Consider the following 19,270-nt stretch of genomic DNA (forward strand, 5'->3'; position numbering starts at 1 on the left):
CATTCAACAATTTATTGAGCGGTTACATTGTGCAAGGCAGTGAGCCACATTAAATTTATGTAGATTTATGATGTAAATACACACATACCTATCTTCAGAAAATTCCAGGCACCCCTATATATATCGTTTCTGTAATAAACTCTGTATTGCAAAAAGGCCCAGTGATAATTAGTAACACCCAGCTACTCTGAGACTGCCTGTAGGGATTGCATGGTAGATGTAAGAGCATTGTCTCAGTAATAAAATATGATGTTATCAAGACATTCATGCCTCACGGGAGAAAAATGCAATTGCTTACTGTTTTGATATTATCTCTGACTATGCTTGCTTTTAATCTGTCTTTTCTATATTTAGTAGCCAGTCATTTTAAAGTTAAAAAAAAAATCAAAATCTACACTGCAACCACAGACCAAACCTTGTGAATATGAATGGGCGGAGTAGGGGGGTGGCATTATTCAGCATTTAAAGGGGGTAAATCACGGTGCGTAGTTATATGAAACCCGCACATTGGAGGGCCGCTTTAAGAGTTGCGATGGGTGGAAGGTGAATAAACCCCCATTCACCCTTCTTCTGTGGTTTCTAAACTCAATTTAAGCAAGGTCAATCACGAAAAAGGTGGAAGGCCACACAGGTCACATCTCAGGGTTTTTTCTTTCTTGTTTTTTTTGTAGATATAAGAATTGAATCAAAGTATTTCACTGTGAGAAGACCTCCCTCATCAGCTGGTGGATATCAACCTCAATTTTTGGAGCTCATTACTGAACACCCACCCACGTTCCAAAATTTTTAGGAATGCCTCTGGTTCTTTGATAAGTATACATAACCCCCTTTTTCCTCTCCAAGGACTCAGATAGTTGGAGCGAGGATGGGTCCCCTCGGATTTCGTCCACGCCCCAGCCAATCTGAGCCCGGATGCTAATTAGCTGAGCTCCCCAGATGAACACGCCTTTGTCACATGTAGGGCCGGACTACAAAGCCCAGAATGCTTCGCCCCTCCCTGATCAATGAGGGCTTATTTAAATGATCTCTGAGGTCTTGGACCCAGGCCAATCAGCTGTCAGGGCTCATGATAAATCGCAATGCATTATTGATAATAATAATTACTGGGACATGCGCGTTCTGGCCGGAGGGGGGTAAATTTCCCAACTCCAGGAATTTGTGGCGGAGAGGGCAAATAACCGCGGCTCTCCCGGCGCCCCGATGCTTGCACCATGTCGAGGCGCAAGCAGGCGAAACCCCAGCACATCAACTCGGAGGAGGACCAGGGCGAGCAGCCGCGGCACCAGCCGACTCCAGAGTTCGCAGATGCGGCCCCAGCGGCGCCGGCGGCGGGGGAGCCGGGTGAGTGGGGCTGGAGCGCCCGCCGGGGCGCTGGAGTTTCCCGGACGTTCGCGGGACCCTCGAGGGCGCGGGCTGCGGGGCGCTGCGGCTTCTAGTGCTGATTCTGGAACCGGGTTCTGGGGACTCCCTCTAAGGGAAGGGAGGCAGCCTCATCCCCCCCAACCTCCGTCTTTGCAGATTTTACACTTTTTTTTTTTCTCTTCTTTCTTGTGTAAGTTTCACCCCCAGCTCTTGCCCCTCTTATTGTAAAGTTGACCCCCACTCTCTGCTGTCTCCCTCACTCCTAAAAGGGTCTCCTCTCCTAGTCCTCAGCTTCTTTCTTAATTGGTTCCACTCCTTTAACTAGTAACCCCCCCACCCCCCGCGGTAACTTCGGTTCCCCCTCCCTCTCTGGCGCCGGTTTTAAAAGAAAGAGACCCCAAGGCTCTCCTCCCCGTCCACCACCCCTTCGGGGGCTTTTGTAGGAGGGTGGAGGAGGGGCGCACCCCTGGAAGACCCCCCGGAGGAGGGCGATCTGTTGCACGCGCCCCTCCCAGGCCAAGTGGGGGAGGGGGCGCGACCTCTGCCCACCCGCAGGGGTTGGGGTGCTGGCCACCCGCGCTGAGGAGGGGGCTGGAGCGCCCTGAGAGTTGGTGAAGAAAACTCTATTTCTCCTTTCACGTTTTTTTTCTTTTTTTCTGTTGGTTTTCGCCTTTTCCCGGAGGCTACGCCGCCTGCCAATCTTCGCCCTAACCTTTCGGGGCCTGACCTCCAGCCATCTTTGATTTCCGACTTCCTAAAAATAACCGCGGTAACCCGAGGGGTGCTGGCCCCAGGGGACCGGGGCAGCCGGCGCACAGCCACCCCGCCGTGGTGCACCCGCCGGGCTCCTTGCACGTTTTTTCTGGGGAGCTGGGCGAGGTGAAAGGGGCGAGGTCGGGCCAGGGTTGGGCGGTCGCGGCCAGGGCGAGTTCCTGGGGCTGCTGACCCGGCCCACGTTTCCGCGGCCAGCGCCTCCGGGTCGAGAGGCGTTCGGGACACCAGTGTAGCCGGGATTCTGGGACAAACTCCCATTCTCCCCGGCCGCTTAGCCGAGGAGGTTTAGGAGCGAGTCGATTTCCCACTATCTCCTCTCCGTCGCGGCCCGCCAAATTGTCGCCTGATAAATTTTGAGCCATATGCGTGGGGGGAGGGGGCATTTTGTAACCTCCTCTCGGAGCCTGCCTTCTAATTTCCCAGTTGATGGGCTGTGCGTGGCAGCCCCGGACACCAAGAAGCCAGTTCGACACTGGTTTTGGGGAGAAGACGGTTGCTACTTCTTGGTTCCCGTACTCTCCTTTGGTCGGGGAAGGAATGCAATTTTCCAGATATATACTAGTTAAAATTAAGTCACCGCGTCCCCCCACCCCCTAAACAAAATTTCCAGGGCAAATGAAAAATACTGGCTTGCCCGAGGGGGTGGGCGTGGGATTTCGGGGCTTCTGATGGTCAGAGCAGGGCACACTCGAGGGCGCAGGAGCCGGAGTGGACTCCCTTTGTGCCTCGGCTGGGAGGTGGGGGGAGCGTGGAGAGGCTTCGTGGCCTGGCCCACCTGGAACAAAAGGGTTAACCCTCCGCCTGCCCGCCCGCCCGCTTCCTCCCGAGAGGAGGGGCGAGCTCCTGGCGCTGACCCCTCCCCTGGTCCTGCTTTGACCTCCTCTTCCCTCTTCATTTTGGGTGGGCGCACACAAGTGGGGCTTTGCACCTTTTAGGGAAAGCTTGTTACCGGAGGGCTTCCGAAATTTACGTTGGCCGGAGCGTAAGTTAGCTGAGCTGGGTCCGAATCTCCGGCCTGGCTGTGCGCTCCCACTGCGATTTGGGAGGGAGTTCACTATTGATCCGCAGGGTTTGTGCAAACCAGCCTGGCCGAGTTGCGCGCGGTCGCCCCCTGGAGGCGAGTTCTGAAGCCAAGCCGTCTGTTGGGAGGCGGGTCCCAGCACCGCCGCTGGCTCACACCTGGTGAGTGGGGCCGGCTGAGGAGGGTGTTGTGCAGAGTGCTAGGTTAGGCCCAGGACGGACACCCCTGGGGATTTCTGCCAGTGACTCCAGCCAGTGCCGTCTGTGCCCATTATTCATCGCCAAGGTTTTGGAATTCTTGGAAAGAATTCCTTGATCCTAGAATGTATTTGCAGAGCCCTCAGTTGCCGCTTTGGGACAGTATAGTTTCCCCAAGTAGGACTTTTTTTTTTTTTTTTTTAATGGCTACATTTTGGATGTTTGCATTTGACGAACCTCATAAATAAATGATAGGTATGATTTTAAAAAATTGGACTGGCTTTATTTTGCCACGCTCTTTGAGAATGCAGTTGGGGTGGGGTAATAATTAGCAGGTCAAAAAATCTGCAGGTGGTCGGGAAGGGAGCTAACACTACTTAGGGAAAATTAGCATTTTCTCAAAAGGGTTTCAAATGCCCTTTGTGCTAAACTGGATTACAACCATCAACGATTAAGATTCCCAAGTTTCAAGTAACTTCCTAAAATGACCTACACTGGCTTTAGTGAGGTTTCAGGCCAATTCATCTGAGTTTCTCCCCCAAAAGAAGAGGGGACTGCAATTTGCCCACAACCCCTTTTTATTCATTAAAAATAAATTGCATCGTTAAATCCGTTCTTCAACTGTAAGAACCGGGCCCCCTACACTCCTGGGCTCAAGTCAGTTACACTTGTGTGGCTCCTGCAGTTAGTGAGTTTTCCTGTAGGTAGGGGCTGGGAACCATTTTGGGAGGCTGGAGATGGTTATCTTTTCCTCTTTTGAAATGTGAAGTGTTGGTGGGTGCTTAGGGAACTCGTTGGTGGTGTTTTTTTAAGGCATTAGAGCAGGGGTTGTGTTCCTGTCTGGTTGCATGAGCTTCAGCAGTGTGAACAGGAGGCTAACTTCATTTTTTTTCCCCCCTGAGTTTTTGGGTTCCTTATTACAACGGTGATAAGATGATAGTTAGATTATTTGAGTTGTAGAAGTGTGTTAAGAATGTGATCAATAATTTTGTCAAAAAGAAAATGTTTTTAGTTTTACTATTGTGTCAGGATGGTGTGGTGCTGCTCACTGAAATAATTCTGCAGAGAAAGTAGCCTACTCTGTGGTCGACCCAGTCTGGACCTCAGGTACATGATCTTTAGTTCTCACAACCAATTGTGGCTTCAGGTTGGGATGACTTTGCCCACGGTGCCTGGCCTGCTTGGTTTTTTTCAGCCTTGCCCTAAATCCAAGGGGTTGCGTTTGTGGTGGTCTTTGAGCAGTTGGTGGTGGCATGGGGTTATCTTCCTTCTTTCCCAGATGAAAAAGACATGTCTAGTGTTTGAAGCTGGTTGGGTTTGGTAATCACCCTTTCAGTTTTTCAAATATGCCCTTCTAGGCTTTAGATGAAGAGGTTCTAGGGAAGCAAGTTGGAAATGATGTTGGCACTTGGTTTCTTTGGGCCTTACTGCCCTGGAAAAAGTGATAGGGAACTAATTTCTTGAATTCTTTCCCCTTTCATAGCACTTTTAGCCTATTGTACTTTGGATTATTTAAAAACAAAAATTTTAGACATGTTTAAAGGCCTCTAAATCCAGACAAGAACTGCATCACTAGTCACTGCCATTAAAAAAAAAAATTTTTTTTTTCACACTCTGGTCAGGCTTTGTTCGGGAGGTATCCTCAGGAGGGAACAAAGCCCCTTGCCCTCTGGAGTCTGCAAATTTCAAAATGGGGCACATCTCTAACCCCGATGGCCAGATAGATCACACACCTTAGCAGTCTTTTTTGATCTTCTTACTCTTCCTTTTTCACAGAGCCTCCCTGGACGTTGATCCAAGGCTCCTTGAAACTTTTTAAAAATTTTAATTAAGTAGAAATTTAATTTGGGGTCTAATTTGCCATCTACACATTTTTAAAATTAAACTGGTTAACAGGGCCCTTGCCACTGGCTCAGCAACACTTGGGGACCTAATTTCCTTTTGTTTTTTTGGTAAGCCCTTATCTGGGTGGTGGGGGAGGGTAGGAGATGTTGTGTGCCTTAGATAATCTGCTCATAGTCATTCTTCTAATATAGGAATGAGAAAGCAGATAAGCCCGAGTCATAATGCTTCCCTCAAGATACACAGGTTTTAATTTTTAAGCGTTTTAGCGTCTCCAGAATTTGATTGGCCTCTAGCAGATTAACTTTCTTCCTGCACAATACCAGGAGTATTCTCTATCCATTTGGCTGTGATTGAATCTAAGACCCCTGCTGGGTTTACTGCATTCTTCCAACTTATTGGATAACTAGATGCTGAGAGATAACATTCCTAAAATTCGGGGTGGGGGTGGGGCCCAGGGATGGAAGAAGGAGTTGTTGTGTAATCCCTCTGAACTTTGCTTTTTTCTTTTCGGGTTAACTTAAGCATACCCAGCCATTGTTCCTCACGGAGTCCTCTTACTCCTTGGCAAATACGCCCTCAGGATGTGCCAGGGGTGGTGGGGATGCACGAGTACTTTTTACTGCACAGGCAAACAGAGCTGCTGCTGTTTTAAGACTCAAGCGGGATGTTGCCGGTGCGGCTTCCAGGCTTGTGTATACAGTGAAGGCAGCTGGTTTTCGGGCTGTAAATCACTCTGGGAACCAGTAGATCCTTCCAGCAGAGGAGCTTAACCTTTTTTATGCCGTTGAAGATCCACGGGATGCCAAGGGAACAGAAGTGCTGTTCCCCAAAATGAGACCTTCGTGATGTGCGCCTGGCCCTCCGTGTCTGCGGGCTCTGCATCTGCAGATTCAACCAAGCACATGTCAAAAAATGTTTGGGGAAGGGCTGGGACTGTGGCTCAGCAGTAGTGCACTTGCCTTGCATGTGTGAGGCACTGGGTTCGATTCTCAGCACCACATATAAATAAATAAAATATCAACAACTAGGGGGGGAAATGTTTAGGGGAAACCTTGCATCTGTACCCGCATGCACAGGCTTTTGTCTCTTGCCCTGGCTCCCTAAGCCACACACTTTAGAACAAGACTTCCCCCACATTTACATTGTATTAGGGGTATTATGAGTCACCTGGGGAGGATTCAAAGTATGCAGAGGGATGTCCACATTATATGCAAATGCTGCGCCATTTTGTATCAGGGACTTTAGCAGGCATGGATTTGGGTATCCTCTGCGTTTCTGGAACTGGGTCCTGGTCCTCCTGCTTGTACCCACGGGCCTATATTAATTAATATAATATATAACAATTCCTAATACAATAAGTAAGAAGATCAGCATCCTGCCAGGTAACCACCAAATTGTCAAGTCATTGCACCAACTGTAGGCCAGGTGAAAATGTGTGTGTTTGTTTGTGACAGTGTCACAGGCTCTGCTGATACCACTGTCACTTATTCCTCACATGCCAAATTAAAAGAAATGCCCATTTTCAGTTCTTACGAAAGTATTTTTTTCCTAATTTCATGAACCCCTGCTTAAGAATGTCTGCTTTAGAAGCTAGGGCTGTGGCTCAGCGGTAGAGAGCTCACCTGGCGTGTGTGAGGCACTGGGTTCAGTTCTCAGCAGCAAGTAAAAATTAATTATTGTGCCCATCTAAAACTAAAAAAATTAAAAGATTGCTTTTAGGAGCTGGGGTTTGTGTAGTTCATTGATAGATCGCATCTTTAGCATATACAGGGCTCTGGGTTCAATCCCCAGCACTCTGCCCAACAACAAAAATTCCTGCTTTAGAATGTACCTTCAGTGAGAGAATATTGCCCCTAAAAACGATTAACATCTACCGGGGAGAGGGACAGAAACATTTATTGATATGATACTGGTTTGTGATGCTCCAAAGAAACCACAGTGTGACATACTTATGATACATTATAGCAGGACATGGTGGGTCAGCAATTTACAGAGACCCGCCCAGAAATAAGGGGCTGGGTATGTGGCTCTGTGGTAGAGCACCCCTAGGTTCAATCCCAGTACCATGCGGGGTGGGGGGTGGACTAGGTCCCTTGTCTTATTGTCCTCCTTAACTAGTATCTAAGAACTCAGCTGTATGTCACCTTGAGCCACTTAATTATTTCTGAGCCTCGGTTTTCACATGTACAAAGCGGCAGAAAGATGCTGGTTTGGTTAAGTGGATTTGAAGATAAATGAGTTCAGGCACAGGCCTTTGACGAGTATGGGTGGTGGGTAGAGGTTTGCCTGGGCCTAAGGAGCAGCGTGCAGAGCGTGACATTTTTGCGGGAACTTTTGGGTCTTCAGAAGCAGGAGAGAGACACAAGGGTGACAAGAGGAGGTAGCTTGACCCAGGAGTTTTAGATGTGTTTTAGATGTTTAATGTCAGTCTAAAAGAAGCCGTAGGACAAAGGTGGGTACAGTTTACAGTTTTCTCTTCCACCTGAGTTCCCAGGTGCATTCTCCAGGAGGTGGATACCAGCAACTGTTTCTCTTGTATCATTTTCCGGTTCCATGTACATATTTATGTCTTTATCTGTGAGCCCAAGTGGGAGCACGTTATATACACATCCTGTTCTCTTCCCTTTTTTTCCCTCTTATGAAATAACTCCTGGGCGGTTGTTCTGTGGAGGAGCACACTAACACAGTCTACTTGTCTTGGTAGGATACAATGTTCATCTTTTGTACACTCTAATTTATTTAACCAGAAACTTCCTGATGGACAGTGTGTGTCCATTTGTGTACTTGTTTGTTAATATGAGAAATGCTGCAAGAAATACCTTGCAATACAGGAAGTAGATTCCTAACAAAGGAATTGCTGAGTCAAGGAGAATTAAACTAAAATTAAGATGTTGCCAGATGACTCCCTGAAGAAGCTATATCCATTTATGTTCCCTACCTGTGGGTGTATTTCCCCCAGAGAAAGTTTTTGACACATAATTACAAAATTGCTTTTCCAGAAAGATTGTGCCAGTTAACACCACCCCCGTTACCTACCCATACGCACTGCATTTGAGCACATGAATTGCATTAACAGATACCATTGATCTGGGAATTGATGAGATTTTTTTTTTCTTCGTCTTTGTTTTTTAACTTGACTCTTAACCTAGGACTGAGTCAGAGTGCTATGGAGGCCTTAGGTCTTTGTGCTCTGCCTCCCCTATGCAACTGTCTCTGGAAGTAGCCTTGTGGCATCATATCCCTTCTGGGGCTGAGGATGTAACTTAGTGGTAGGGCACTTGCCTAGCATGCATGAGGCCTGCGTTTAATACCCAGTACTGCAAAAAAAAAAAAAAAAAAAAAAAAGGATGTGGAGGGAGGAATAGTGGTGGCACATGGCTAATCCCAGTGACTCAGGAGGCTGAGGCTGGAGGATTGCAAATTTGAAGTAAGCCTGGGAGAATTAGCAAGGCTCTGTCTTCGTATGAAAAATAAGCATCCCTGGTTCATCCCAGTGCCATAAAGAAGGAATGTGTGTGGTTTTTCTTGTGTGTGTTTTACATGTGTTTGTGTGTTGAAAAGAGGGATACTTTTGGAATCTCAAAAATATCCTTGAGAAAAAATAGCTGCAATGTAAAGACATGAAAGGAAACATACAAATGGTGGGTCCATCCTTGCCCCCACAGCCCTGCTTCCTCTGCACACAGTAGGTGGTGAGCATGGTTGGTGAGGTAGGCACTGGATGACTTTGGAAGTCTTCTTTTTACTCAGTCTGAAATTGGTAAAAATGAAGTCAGTTTATTAAGGTTGTTCTTCAAGATCCATCCTTCCTCCAAACTATTAGAAGCTTTTCAGTCAAAATCCATGGTTTACTAACATAAAAAGCAATTGTTTATTTATTTGAAAGTGGTGTGCAAGCTTGCCTTGGCTCCATCTACATGGAAAAGTCACACATAGGCTTCATTTTAAACAAAAGAAGTCCTGCTACTTCCTGCTTCTGGGGCTTACATCACCTGACTTGTGCAGCATGCAGAACTTACACTCTTTTTTTTGCACTGTGGGTGAACCAGGATTTCCTTTGTCACCACTGTAAACAGTTTTGCCTTTACAAACAAACAAACAAACATGTGCACACTTGATAACATGGATCTTTGTGCTTGTGCAAATGTGTGTATGGCTCAGGTTCACAAGCCCAGAGGTGCTAGGTCTAAGATGTGCCTTTTGTCCTGAGACTCCAAGCTCCAGTGCCTTCTTTGGGGAGGGCCTAGCCTACCTGATAGGGTGGCAGGGGGCTGGACAGAGACTCCCCACCAGGCTTCAGATTCCTAGGACTCAAGCCTCTGGGTACAGCACAGTCCTCAAAAGGGAATCAGAATGTGTACGCTAATACTAACCCTAATCTGGATAGGATCCACTTGCCCAAAAAATCTACGGGTCAGTCATTTTTAAGAAGATAAGACTCAAAAGACTTAGCTTTTGTACACAGATGTTCCTTGACTTATAGTGGGATTACATCCCGATAAACCCAGAGTAAGTTGAAGTTATCGTGAGCAGAGAATGCAGTTAATATACCCAACTGACTGAGCACCCCCACCTAACCACGCTGTGGTGCTGAAGATCTCACTTGCTGCTGGTGATTCTGTGGATTTCCAGCATCACAAGAGAGGATTCCCAAGCAAAGGTCAAAATGCAGAATTCCAAGTACTGAGCCTGTGTTGCTGTCACACTGTCATTTCTTTCCCCTACTTCCATACTTCTCACTTTCTATAGTGGCTTCTTTTTCCTCTTAAAATCCTAAATGTTAAGACACTGCAGCGGGTATGTCGTAATCCGAAAAGTCAATGAAGTCTTTCTACGTTTGTGTCTTGCTTGGGCATTGCAGTCTTTTTCCGTGTGTTTCCCACATATGAAGCTGTTCTGGGAACATTCTTCTTGTCCTTCCTATCTCAATTCACCCAAGTTGCTGTGCTCTGTATTTCAAATGAATTTAGTGTTACCATCTGAATTGTTGGCACCTTTAAGCTTTTGTTGCCCCTGGAAAGCGGGTGCCGGGTGCGTTGGTTGAATGAGTCATTGACTGCCTTTCACTTACTATGGGCTGAAGAAGGAGGTCAGCAGCCATGATCTGAGCAGGTTTAATGTCCTTCTCTTAGACAGCATAACCCATCTGTTTGCCTCTGTAAGCTGACTCTGAGAGAGGTGCAGGGGTTGGGATGGGATTGTTTTGATAAGTTATATTCCTTTCCTAGGGTTGCCATTAACCGTCTTAGACTGGATGACTTAAATGAACTGAAATTTATTCTCTCACAGGTATGGAGGCCAGGCCGGTCCAAATGTAGGTGATAGCAGGTTTGGTTCCTTCTAGAGGCTCTGAGGGAGACATCTGGTACATCTCAAATCTCTCTTTCTCAAATAACAATACCAGCCTTGGATAAACCTAGGCCCGGTCTAGTTACATTTGCAAAGACCTTATCTGATCAGGTCACACGCACAGGTTCGTGGTGGGGGGATGTGCCACGTGGGGAAGTAGGACCATCTTTTTTTTTTTTTTTTTAATTCGTCCCCCTGGTGCTGAGTTTGGAACCCAAGGCCTCACATGGGCCAGGCGCACGCTCTACCACTGAGCTGGCGCTGGCCATATCTTTTGGGGGAGCATAATTCAGCCCACAGCTTTGTTCATTCCGACCTTTTGGGTGCCTCTGTCTCCGAGGCCAGCCTTCTCCCGTGGGAACACCCGAGGAGTGCCTGTCATTGAAGTCTGGTTCTTTCCTAGGTGTCATGTGTCCTTTCCTTGGGTTGAGTTCTTAGCTTTTTTCTGTCTTGTCACAGGTGCTTCAATGAACCACACGGGCAGTGGCGATGAAGCAGGTGGGGACAAAGCCACTGCGAAGCGGCTCCGCCAGGAGGACACTCATATCTGTGAGAAATGCTGTGCCGAGTTCTTCAGCCTCTCGGAGTTCTTGGAACATAAGAAAAATTGCACTAAGATTTCACCTGTCCTCATCATGAATGACAGCGAGGGACCAGTGCCTTCAGAGGACTTCTCCCGAGCGGTGCTGAACCACCCGCCACTCAGCCCAAGCAGTAAGGATGGTCACCAGGGGAGCAGCGGCAGCACCAAGGAGAAGCTGGGCTCCGAGCCTGTCATGTACTTGAAGGCAGAGGCCGCCCTGCCGCCCTCGCCCCAGGACATAAGCTATTTACCCAAAGGCAAAGTGGCCAACACTAACGTGACTCTGCAGGCACTCCGGGGCACCAAGGTGGCGGTGAACCAGCGCAGCGCCGACGCCCCGGCCGGCCCGGTGCCCAGCGCCCACGGCATCCCGTGGGTCCTGGAGCAGATCATGTGCCTGCAGCAGCAGCAGCTCCAGCAGCTGCAGCTCACCGAGCAGATCCGCGTGCAGGTGAACATGTGGGCGGCGCACGCCCTGCACTCGGGCGGGACCGACGCCCTGAAGACCCTGGGCAGCCACGTGTCCCAGCAGGTGTCCGCCACCGTGGCGCTGCTCAGCCAGAAGGCCGGAAGCCAAGGCCTGTCTCTGGATGCCTTGAAACAAGCCAAGCTACCTCATGCCAACATCCCTTCCACCGCTGGCTCGCTGTCCCCAGGGCTGACCCCCTTTGCCCTGAAGCCAGACGGGTCGCGGGTGCTCCCGAATGTCGTGTCTCGGCTCCCAAGCGCTTTGCTACCTCAGGCCCCAGGTTCTGTGCTCTTCCAGAGCCCTTTCTCCGCCATGGCGCTAGACCCATCCAAGAAAGGGAAAGGGAAGCCACCGAACATCTCCGCTGTGGATGTCAAACCCAAAGACGAGGCGGCCCTCTTCAAGCACAAGTGTAAGTACTGTAGCAAGGTTTTTGGGACTGATAGCTCCTTGCAGATCCACCTCCGCTCCCATACTGGAGAGAGACCCTTCGTGTGCTCTGTCTGTGGTCACCGCTTCACCACCAAGGGCAACCTCAAGGTACACTTTCACCGACACCCCCAGGTGAAGGCGAACCCCCAGCTGTTTGCCGAGTTCCAGGACAAAATGGCAGCAGGCAATGGCATCCCCTATGCACTCTCTGTCCCCGTCCCTGTAGATGAATCGAGTCTCTCTTTAGACAGCAAACCTGTCCTTGTAACAGGGACCCCTTGCGTAGGGCTACCTCAAAATCTCTCTCCGGGGACTAACCCCAAGGACCTCCGGGGTGGCCCGCTGCCCGGCGACCTGCAGCCTGGGCCTTCTCCGGAAAGTGAGGGTGGACCCCCACTATCTGGGGTGGGACCCAACCATAATTCCCCAAGGGTTGGTGGCTTCCAGGGGAGTGGGACCTCCGAGCCAGGGTCAGAGACCCTGAAGTTACAGCAGCTGGTGGAAAACATCGACAAGGCCACCACGGACCCCAACGAATGTCTCATCTGCCACCGAGTCCTAAGCTGCCAGAGCTCTCTCAAGATGCATTACCGCACCCACACCGGGGAGAGGCCTTTCCAGTGCAAGGTCTGTGGCCGAGCTTTTTCTACCAAAGGCAACTTGAAGACGCATCTTGGGGTTCATCGAGCCAACACATCTGTAAAGACCCAGCATTCGTGCCCCATCTGCCAGAAGAAGTTTACCAACGCGGTCATGTTGCAGCAGCACATCCGGATGCACATGGGTGGCCAGATTCCCAACACGCCTCTGCCAGACAGCCCCTGTGACTTTACGGGTTCCGAGCCCGTGATGGTCGGGGAGAGTGGCAGCACAGGTGCCTCCTGCCCCGAGGAGGTCGAGAGCATTGATGTAGATGAAGTAACGTCCCAGGATGCCCCCGCTGGCTCCTCAAAGGTCCCTGCACCTCTTCCCAGCACCCACGTGGCATCACCCACCCTGGGGTTCCCTGTGATGGCTTCCCTAGATGCCCCAGTGAAGGTGGGTCCTGCCCCTGGGGGCCTGCAGCGCCAGAGCAGCCGAGAAAATGGCTCAGTGGAGAGCGACGGCCTGACCAACGACTCGTCCTCGCTCGTGGGCGACCAGGAGTATCAGAGCCGAAGCCCAGATGCCATGGAAACCATGTCCTTCCAGGCCGTGTCCCCGGCCAATAGCCAAGCAGAAAGCATCAAGTCCAGGTCTCCCGATGCTGGGGGCAAAGCTGAGACCTCCGAGAACAGCCGCCCCGAGATGGAAGGTGATAGAGCTTTGGATTTCACTTATGTCCCTTGTGGGCTCAAGGTCATCAAAAAGGAACCTGGGTTGAACTTTTGCAAACGGAGTATGATGTGAAGCAGCTCCTCTGTAGGGCAATTAGCTTTCCTGTACTTCTGGGTAGAGGGACATAATAACCACCTCTGTCCTAGCCGTGAACAGGCTTTTTACTAATAGTGGTTAATGCAAATTGGGTATGGACAAGCATCATTATTGTTGGTTTTTATTTTTGTTTTTGACCCCATGGGGATCTAGGGGTAATCTTAAGCAAATCCCAGTAGCAGTGGGCAAAACTGCTTTTTGGCCACTGAAATGAACTATAGTTTCTTGATTCTGAGGTCTTGCTCCCTAATGGAATGTTCACAAGTCATTTATGAAGGGGGGTGGGTAATATCTTAAGTGTACAAATCAATTTGGGGCACGTATTGATGTCATTAATAGTAAGATAGGGTAACAGGTGCATCATAGAATCAGATAGATAGGTTCTGGGCAGGTTTTAAAGGTAACTCTTGATGCAGAAACTTGAACTTGAGTTACGTGTATTCCCATGTTGCCCATTCTTTGATGCAAAACTGAAAGGGTCCGTTTTCCAGTCTCTATTCTTTGTGCAGATGAACAATCCAAAGGCAAGCTGCTGGTGAGGTGTCATTTCCTGTAAGCCATCTCCTCTGGTTTAGTGGGCAGTTGTTTTCAAAGCTGTCTTGTTTCTAAGGATGAGTGGGTGTTGGATGATAAAGGTTTGGATTTTCTTCCCCTCACATACTAGGTCGTAGCAGTCTCCCATCAACGTTTATTCGAGCACAACCCACCTATGTCAAAGTTGAAGTTCCCGGCACATTTGTAGGACCCTCCACCATGTCCCCAGGCATGACACCTTTGTTAGCGGCCCAGCCACGCCGACAGGCCAAGCAACATGGCTGCACACGGTGTGGGAAGAACTTCTCATCCGCCAGTGCCCTTCAGATTCACGAACGCACGCACACTGGAGAGAAGCCTTTCGTGTGCAACATATGTGGGCGAGCGTTCACCACCAAAGGCAACCTGAAGGTGGGTTTCGCTGTGCTTTCTGGCAGGGTGATTTATCGGTGTGTTTCGTGATAAATTCCACTTAAGGAATTTTGCGTGTGTGTGTGTGTGTGTGGTACTGGGGATGGAATCCAGGGCCTTACACATGCTAGACAAATGCTCTACCACTGAGCTACATCCCCAGCCCAATAAATTCCATTTAAGACAAGGGAGGTGCTGGGGGTGTAGCTCAGTGGTAGAGCACTTGGCTTAGCATGTGTAAGGCCCTAGGTTCCATCCCCAGTACTGCAAAAAAAAAGAGGCAAGGGATATATAATCACATCTCATAAGTGATGGCTCTTGAAATATCTTTTTTTTTTTTTTTTTTTGGTACCAGGGATTGAACTCGGGTACTTGACCCCTGTGCCACATCCCCATCCCTATTTTGTATTTTATTATTAGAGACAGGTCTCACTGAGTTGCTTAGCCCCTTACTTTTGCTAAGGCTGGCTTTGAACTCATGATTCTCCTGTCTTAGTCTACCGAGCCTCTGGGATTAGAGGTATGTGCCACTGTGCCTGGCTCTAATTTTCTTTTAATAGTTAAGGGCTGGGCTGTAGCTCAGTGGTACAGCACTTGATGGGACATCGAGCATGCATGAGGCTCTGGGTTTGATCCCTAGCGCAGCCAAAAAAAAAAAAAAGCTAAGTAGATCCATAGAATAAGTCTGGAAACAGAAGATCTTTGTTATTAGTTGTGAGCTAATATTGATCATTTATGCATTGGTTTAACCTTCCAGGCTTGACAACCACTGAATTTCTGTTTCCTGGCCTGCTAAGTTGAGTTAAATACCATGATTAAATATGATTATTATATAAATGCATGTCCGGAAGCACTGGAGTTTAAAACAAACAGTAGCCTCCAAGTTAATAGCCGAGCAGCTGAGTCCTTCCAGAGAGTGGTCTGTGCTATTACTGCTGTAGGAGGAGCTGCCCCTGTGAAGGGTGAAAGTGTCCTGCAGATGGGAAGAGGGCTCTGGGGTTTTCCACCTGGCCCCACCTCTGGTTTGCTGTATAGCTCTGAGCAATGTGCATCCCCCTGGGTCTTTCATCAGTGCGTAAGCCCCTGGCTTGTTTGGGCAGGTGGCTTGCTGTGACTCGGTCTCCCTGGCTGCCCTGGGTGGTGGTAATGATGAACTCCAGGGTTGTCCTGGAGCAAGACCAAGTGCTCTTAAGTAGAACCTTCCCAGTCACTGCTAGCAACAGCAGTGAGCAGCGCTAGTGATGCACAAGCAGCCTCTTCTGTTCCGCCCCGTGGGGTGGCCACTGGTCTCCAGGGTGTCAGTAAAGATGCATTGAGTGCCTGAGAAACCTGATACCTCACGCAAGGGTTTTTAAACTAAAAAAAAGAAGCTAAAAAAAATATTCGAAAACTTGAAGGGCAGGCAGGAGAAATAATTATGGAAAGCATCCAGGGGACAGGTAGGGGGGTCTTTCCTTAGGAAGACCTACATTGAATAGCATCTCCTTCTCATCAAGGCCTTCTGTGGCTTTCCCAACCAGATTTCAGTTTTGTTTTTTCCCAGTGCTGGGGATAGAACCCAAGGCCTTGGTTTTTGTTGTTATTGTTATTTAATGGTACCAGGAATTGAGTCCAGGGGCACTTAACCGCTGAGCCACATCTTTAGCACTTTTTATTTTGAGACAGGGTCTCACTGTGTTGCTGAGGGGCTTGCTAAATTGCTGAGGCTGGCCTTGAACTTGTGATCCTTTTGCCTCAGCCTCCCAACTCCCAAGCCACTGGGATTACAAGCGGAATAGGACAAATATTGACCTTGACATTTGGAACAGTGCCTGGCATGTAGCAGATGTTTGCATAAGTACACACACAGAGACAAGAGTCTAGGCACTGCCTTGGTCTCTCTAGGCAGGAGTGCTGGCCAGATACTGCCAGATCTCTGCTTCCCCCTTACCGAGTATTTGAATTTTTTTTTTTTTAATATATAATCTACTTCCTGAATAAAAAAAAAGTATATTGAGAGACACTCTTTGGGTAGAACCAAAGCCACATGCAGGCTGGTTTGGTCTTGCTGGGGAGCAGTAGAATATTTGCTAAAAAACTCTGTCCTGTCTGCAGGTCCACTACATGACACATGGGGCAAACAATAACTCAGCTCGCCGTGGGAGGAAGCTGGCCATCGAGAACACCATGGCCCTGTTGGGTACGGATGGAAAGAGAGTCTCCGAAATATTTCCTAAAGAGATCCTGGCACCCTCGGTACGTGTGGACCCTGTCCCTGTCGTGTGGAACCAGTACACCAGTGTGCTCAATGGTGGCCTGGCCGTGAAGAACAACGAGATCTCCGTGATCCAGAGTGGCGGCATTCCCACCCTACCGGTTTCCCTGGGGGCCAGCTCTGTGGCCAGCAGCGCCACGGTCTCCAAGATGGACTCCCAGTCTGGGGGCGGTGCCGAGGTGGAGAAGCCGGGTGTTGCCGACAGCGTTGCCAAACACCAGTTCCCTCACTTCCTGGAGGAAAACAAGATCGCAGTCAGCTGAGCCCAGGAGAACCTGCCAGCCAGGAGAAGTGCAGATCTGGTGTAATGGATGGACTGGTTTTTGGTTTTCTTCAAGAACCCATCTCCTCTTTTCTTTATTCTTACTGATATGCAAATGATGTTTACGGTTGTGACCTCAACCTTGGGCAGTCCTACAATCACGATTGTTGCTATGCTGCTTTGCAAAAAAAGGAAAAATTGCAAAGCAAAAATAGGCATACCAAAACAGACTAGAACCTTTTTATTTTTATTTTTTTTTTCTTTTGGAAAGAAGCGGGTCTTGCAAAGTAGCTTTGTTACTTGCGACAAACTGTATGTATACATAGAAGCTTTGTACAACCTAGAGTGACTTTCCAAAGACTGTTGCCTCTTTCAGGGTGAAACAGTTGGAAATTACTGAGCACCCTGGTGGAAAAGACAACTACTTAGCCTAATTGGGTGGGTGGGGGGTACACTCTACCTCCAGGGCAACCAAATGTGCATAAGTAAGTGGATGGACACCTTCTGCCCTCTACTTAGGGGCCTGTTTTACATGACCTTCAATCCTGTGCCCATCTTTTTTTTTTTTTTTTTAATTTTTGAATGTACTTTAAACAAAACAAACAAACAAAAAAACCCCCTAAGGTTGTAGAATGAACAAAATTCCTTCAACCTTAGAATCTTAAGTAGGATGCCCTTTCCTGGACTTATTTTAGTCCTTAGGGAGCCAATGTGTGTTGCTGCTTATTTAAAGACAGTTCATTTGAAGCCCCAAGAGTGCCAGCTACTCCCCACATGTCCAGATGCCTTGTCTTCCCAGATACCAGAAGAGTGGGGGTTCTCAGGTGACGTGATGTAGTTTGCCAGTGCCTACTCTATTGAAGAACTACGTTCTCATTCTCAAGAAGAAGCTCATGGAAGGGCGTACTTCTATCACAGGTTCACATTTTCTTCTTCTTTTTTTTTTTTTTTTCAATTTCCCCAGTGCAACTTACAACAAGTAATAATGAAGATTTTTATTTTTCCTTGAGTTGCATGAAGGCTACGAAGTTGAAACAGGCGAGTCCTGGGTGTGAAAGCTTTAATTTATCTACCTCATTTATTTTTTTATGTTAGTAGCCATAGTCTTTATTTTCCTATTTTATGACCGCTGAAGTATTCCCAGGCCCTGTCTTAGACCTAAGAGTTGACGTATTGGTGGGAACAGCCAGACATTCACGATGTCTTTGTGATTCCTTTTTCAAATCCCCTTTCGTGCATGTGATAATGTAGAGCAGAGGCCGAGACACTGCTCTAATGGTTGAATGAGGAAGGAGAAAGAAGGACCCGGCCTTGGGGCCGAGGATTCTTTCCCTCTGTTCGGATGGACCTTGTTGAAACGTGGATCAAGACTGTTACCCAAAGTTTTGTCTTAGTTATTGCACCTGGCTTTAGGATCCAAAAAAGAAAAAGAAAAAAAATATATGTTTTTGCCAAGTTGTGCCTTTCCTTCTGGAATTGTAAGTGAACACAGTCATAGCGCCTGTTTACACTGTGACGCGGATATTGTTACGGAGAACACCCCAGTGGCTCTCACTGCTGAGCTCACAGTGCCTAGTGAATGTGTGACCAATGGAGAAACCCCTGTAGGACCTGCTGATGCTGTTTGTCTGTTGCAAAATAAACTTTGAATGTTTTTTTTCCAGTTACCAGGTGTGTATGTTTTCTGATAGTTTCAGTTCCAAACCTGAGAACTTGACCATCATTTTCAGTTGTCTTGTGACCTTCTGTTTCCTAAAGATACACAGCTGGTTACATCCACACTGGACCTGCTTCCCGGGCATACATGAGACCTTTCTACCTGCGGTTTTTAACCTCACCGCCACTACTTCTTCTTTATCTTCTTTCTTTGGTACTGGGGGTGTACTGTGCAGTTAATTTTTAGGTCTTCCGTTAAGTGTTCTTGCCGTAATTAAACTACATTAAAAGGGAATGGAACCGGGTGTGGTGGTGCACGTCTATAATCCCAGCACTTCTGGAGGATGGCACAGGAGTTCAAGGCCAGCCTCAGCAAATTATTTATTTTTTAGTTATAGGTGGACGCAATGCCTTTATTTTATTTATTTATTTTTATGTGGTGCTGAGGATCAAACCCAGGGCCTTCACATGCTAGGTGAGCGCTCTACCACTGATCCACAACCCCAATTCCAGCAATTTAGCTCAGCAACTTAGTGATACTCTTATCTCAATAAATTAAAAGGGCGGGTAATGTGGCTCAGAGGTAAAGCACCCCTAGGTTCAATCCCAGTACAAAAAAAAAAAAAAAAGAGATGGTGCTGAGAGTCACACAGGAGGGAGTATTTAGTGCAAAGGAAGGTTCTCAGGGTGGTGGAGAACCTATTTTCC

The 19,270-nt window shown here is 48.2% G+C and overlaps 1 protein-coding gene across 2 annotated transcripts; it reads left to right on the plus strand.

Moving 5' to 3' along the window:
* Positions 1–1,138: 1,138 nt before the first annotated feature.
* Positions 1,139–18,531, plus strand: Sall4 (spalt like transcription factor 4). 2 transcript variants are annotated; one of them, XM_046433447.2, is made up of 4 exons: positions 1,139–1,341; positions 11,008–13,326; positions 14,110–14,390; positions 16,485–18,531. In XM_046433447.2, exons 1-4 carry the CDS (start codon positions 1,212–1,214, stop codon positions 16,905–16,907), a joined length of 3,153 nt encoding a protein of 1,050 aa, XP_046289403.1. In that variant the 5' UTR covers positions 1,139–1,211; the 3' UTR covers positions 16,908–18,531. The 2 variants fall into 2 exon arrangements, with proteins under 2 accessions (XP_046289403.1, XP_046289404.1); XM_046433448.2 differs by having other exon boundaries at positions 11,008–12,012.
* The last annotated feature ends 739 nt before the right edge of the window (positions 18,532–19,270 follow it).

This window comes from Marmota monax, unplaced genomic scaffold (assembly GCF_021218885.2).
Source record: "Marmota monax isolate L192 unplaced genomic scaffold, Marmota_monax_Labrador192_F-V1.1 WCK01_AAM20220418_F8-fsc00014, whole genome shotgun sequence".
In the NCBI taxonomy this organism is placed as follows: domain Eukaryota; kingdom Metazoa; phylum Chordata; class Mammalia; order Rodentia; family Sciuridae; genus Marmota; species Marmota monax.

What these genes read in the sequence shown, in the direction of transcription:
- Sall4 (XM_046433447.2), top strand. Translation starts at nt 1,212, where the DNA reads ATGTCGAGGCGCAAGCAGGCGAAACCCCAGCACATCAACTCGGAGGAG. An exon ending in CAGCCGCCCCGAGATGGAAG is followed by an intron (nt 13,327 to 14,109) that starts GTGATAGAGCTT and finishes CTCACATACTAG; the next exon opens with GTCGTAGCAGTCTCCCATCA. An exon ending in CCACCAAAGGCAACCTGAAG is followed by an intron (nt 14,391 to 16,484) that starts GTGGGTTTCGCT and finishes TCCTGTCTGCAG; the next exon opens with GTCCACTACATGACACATGG.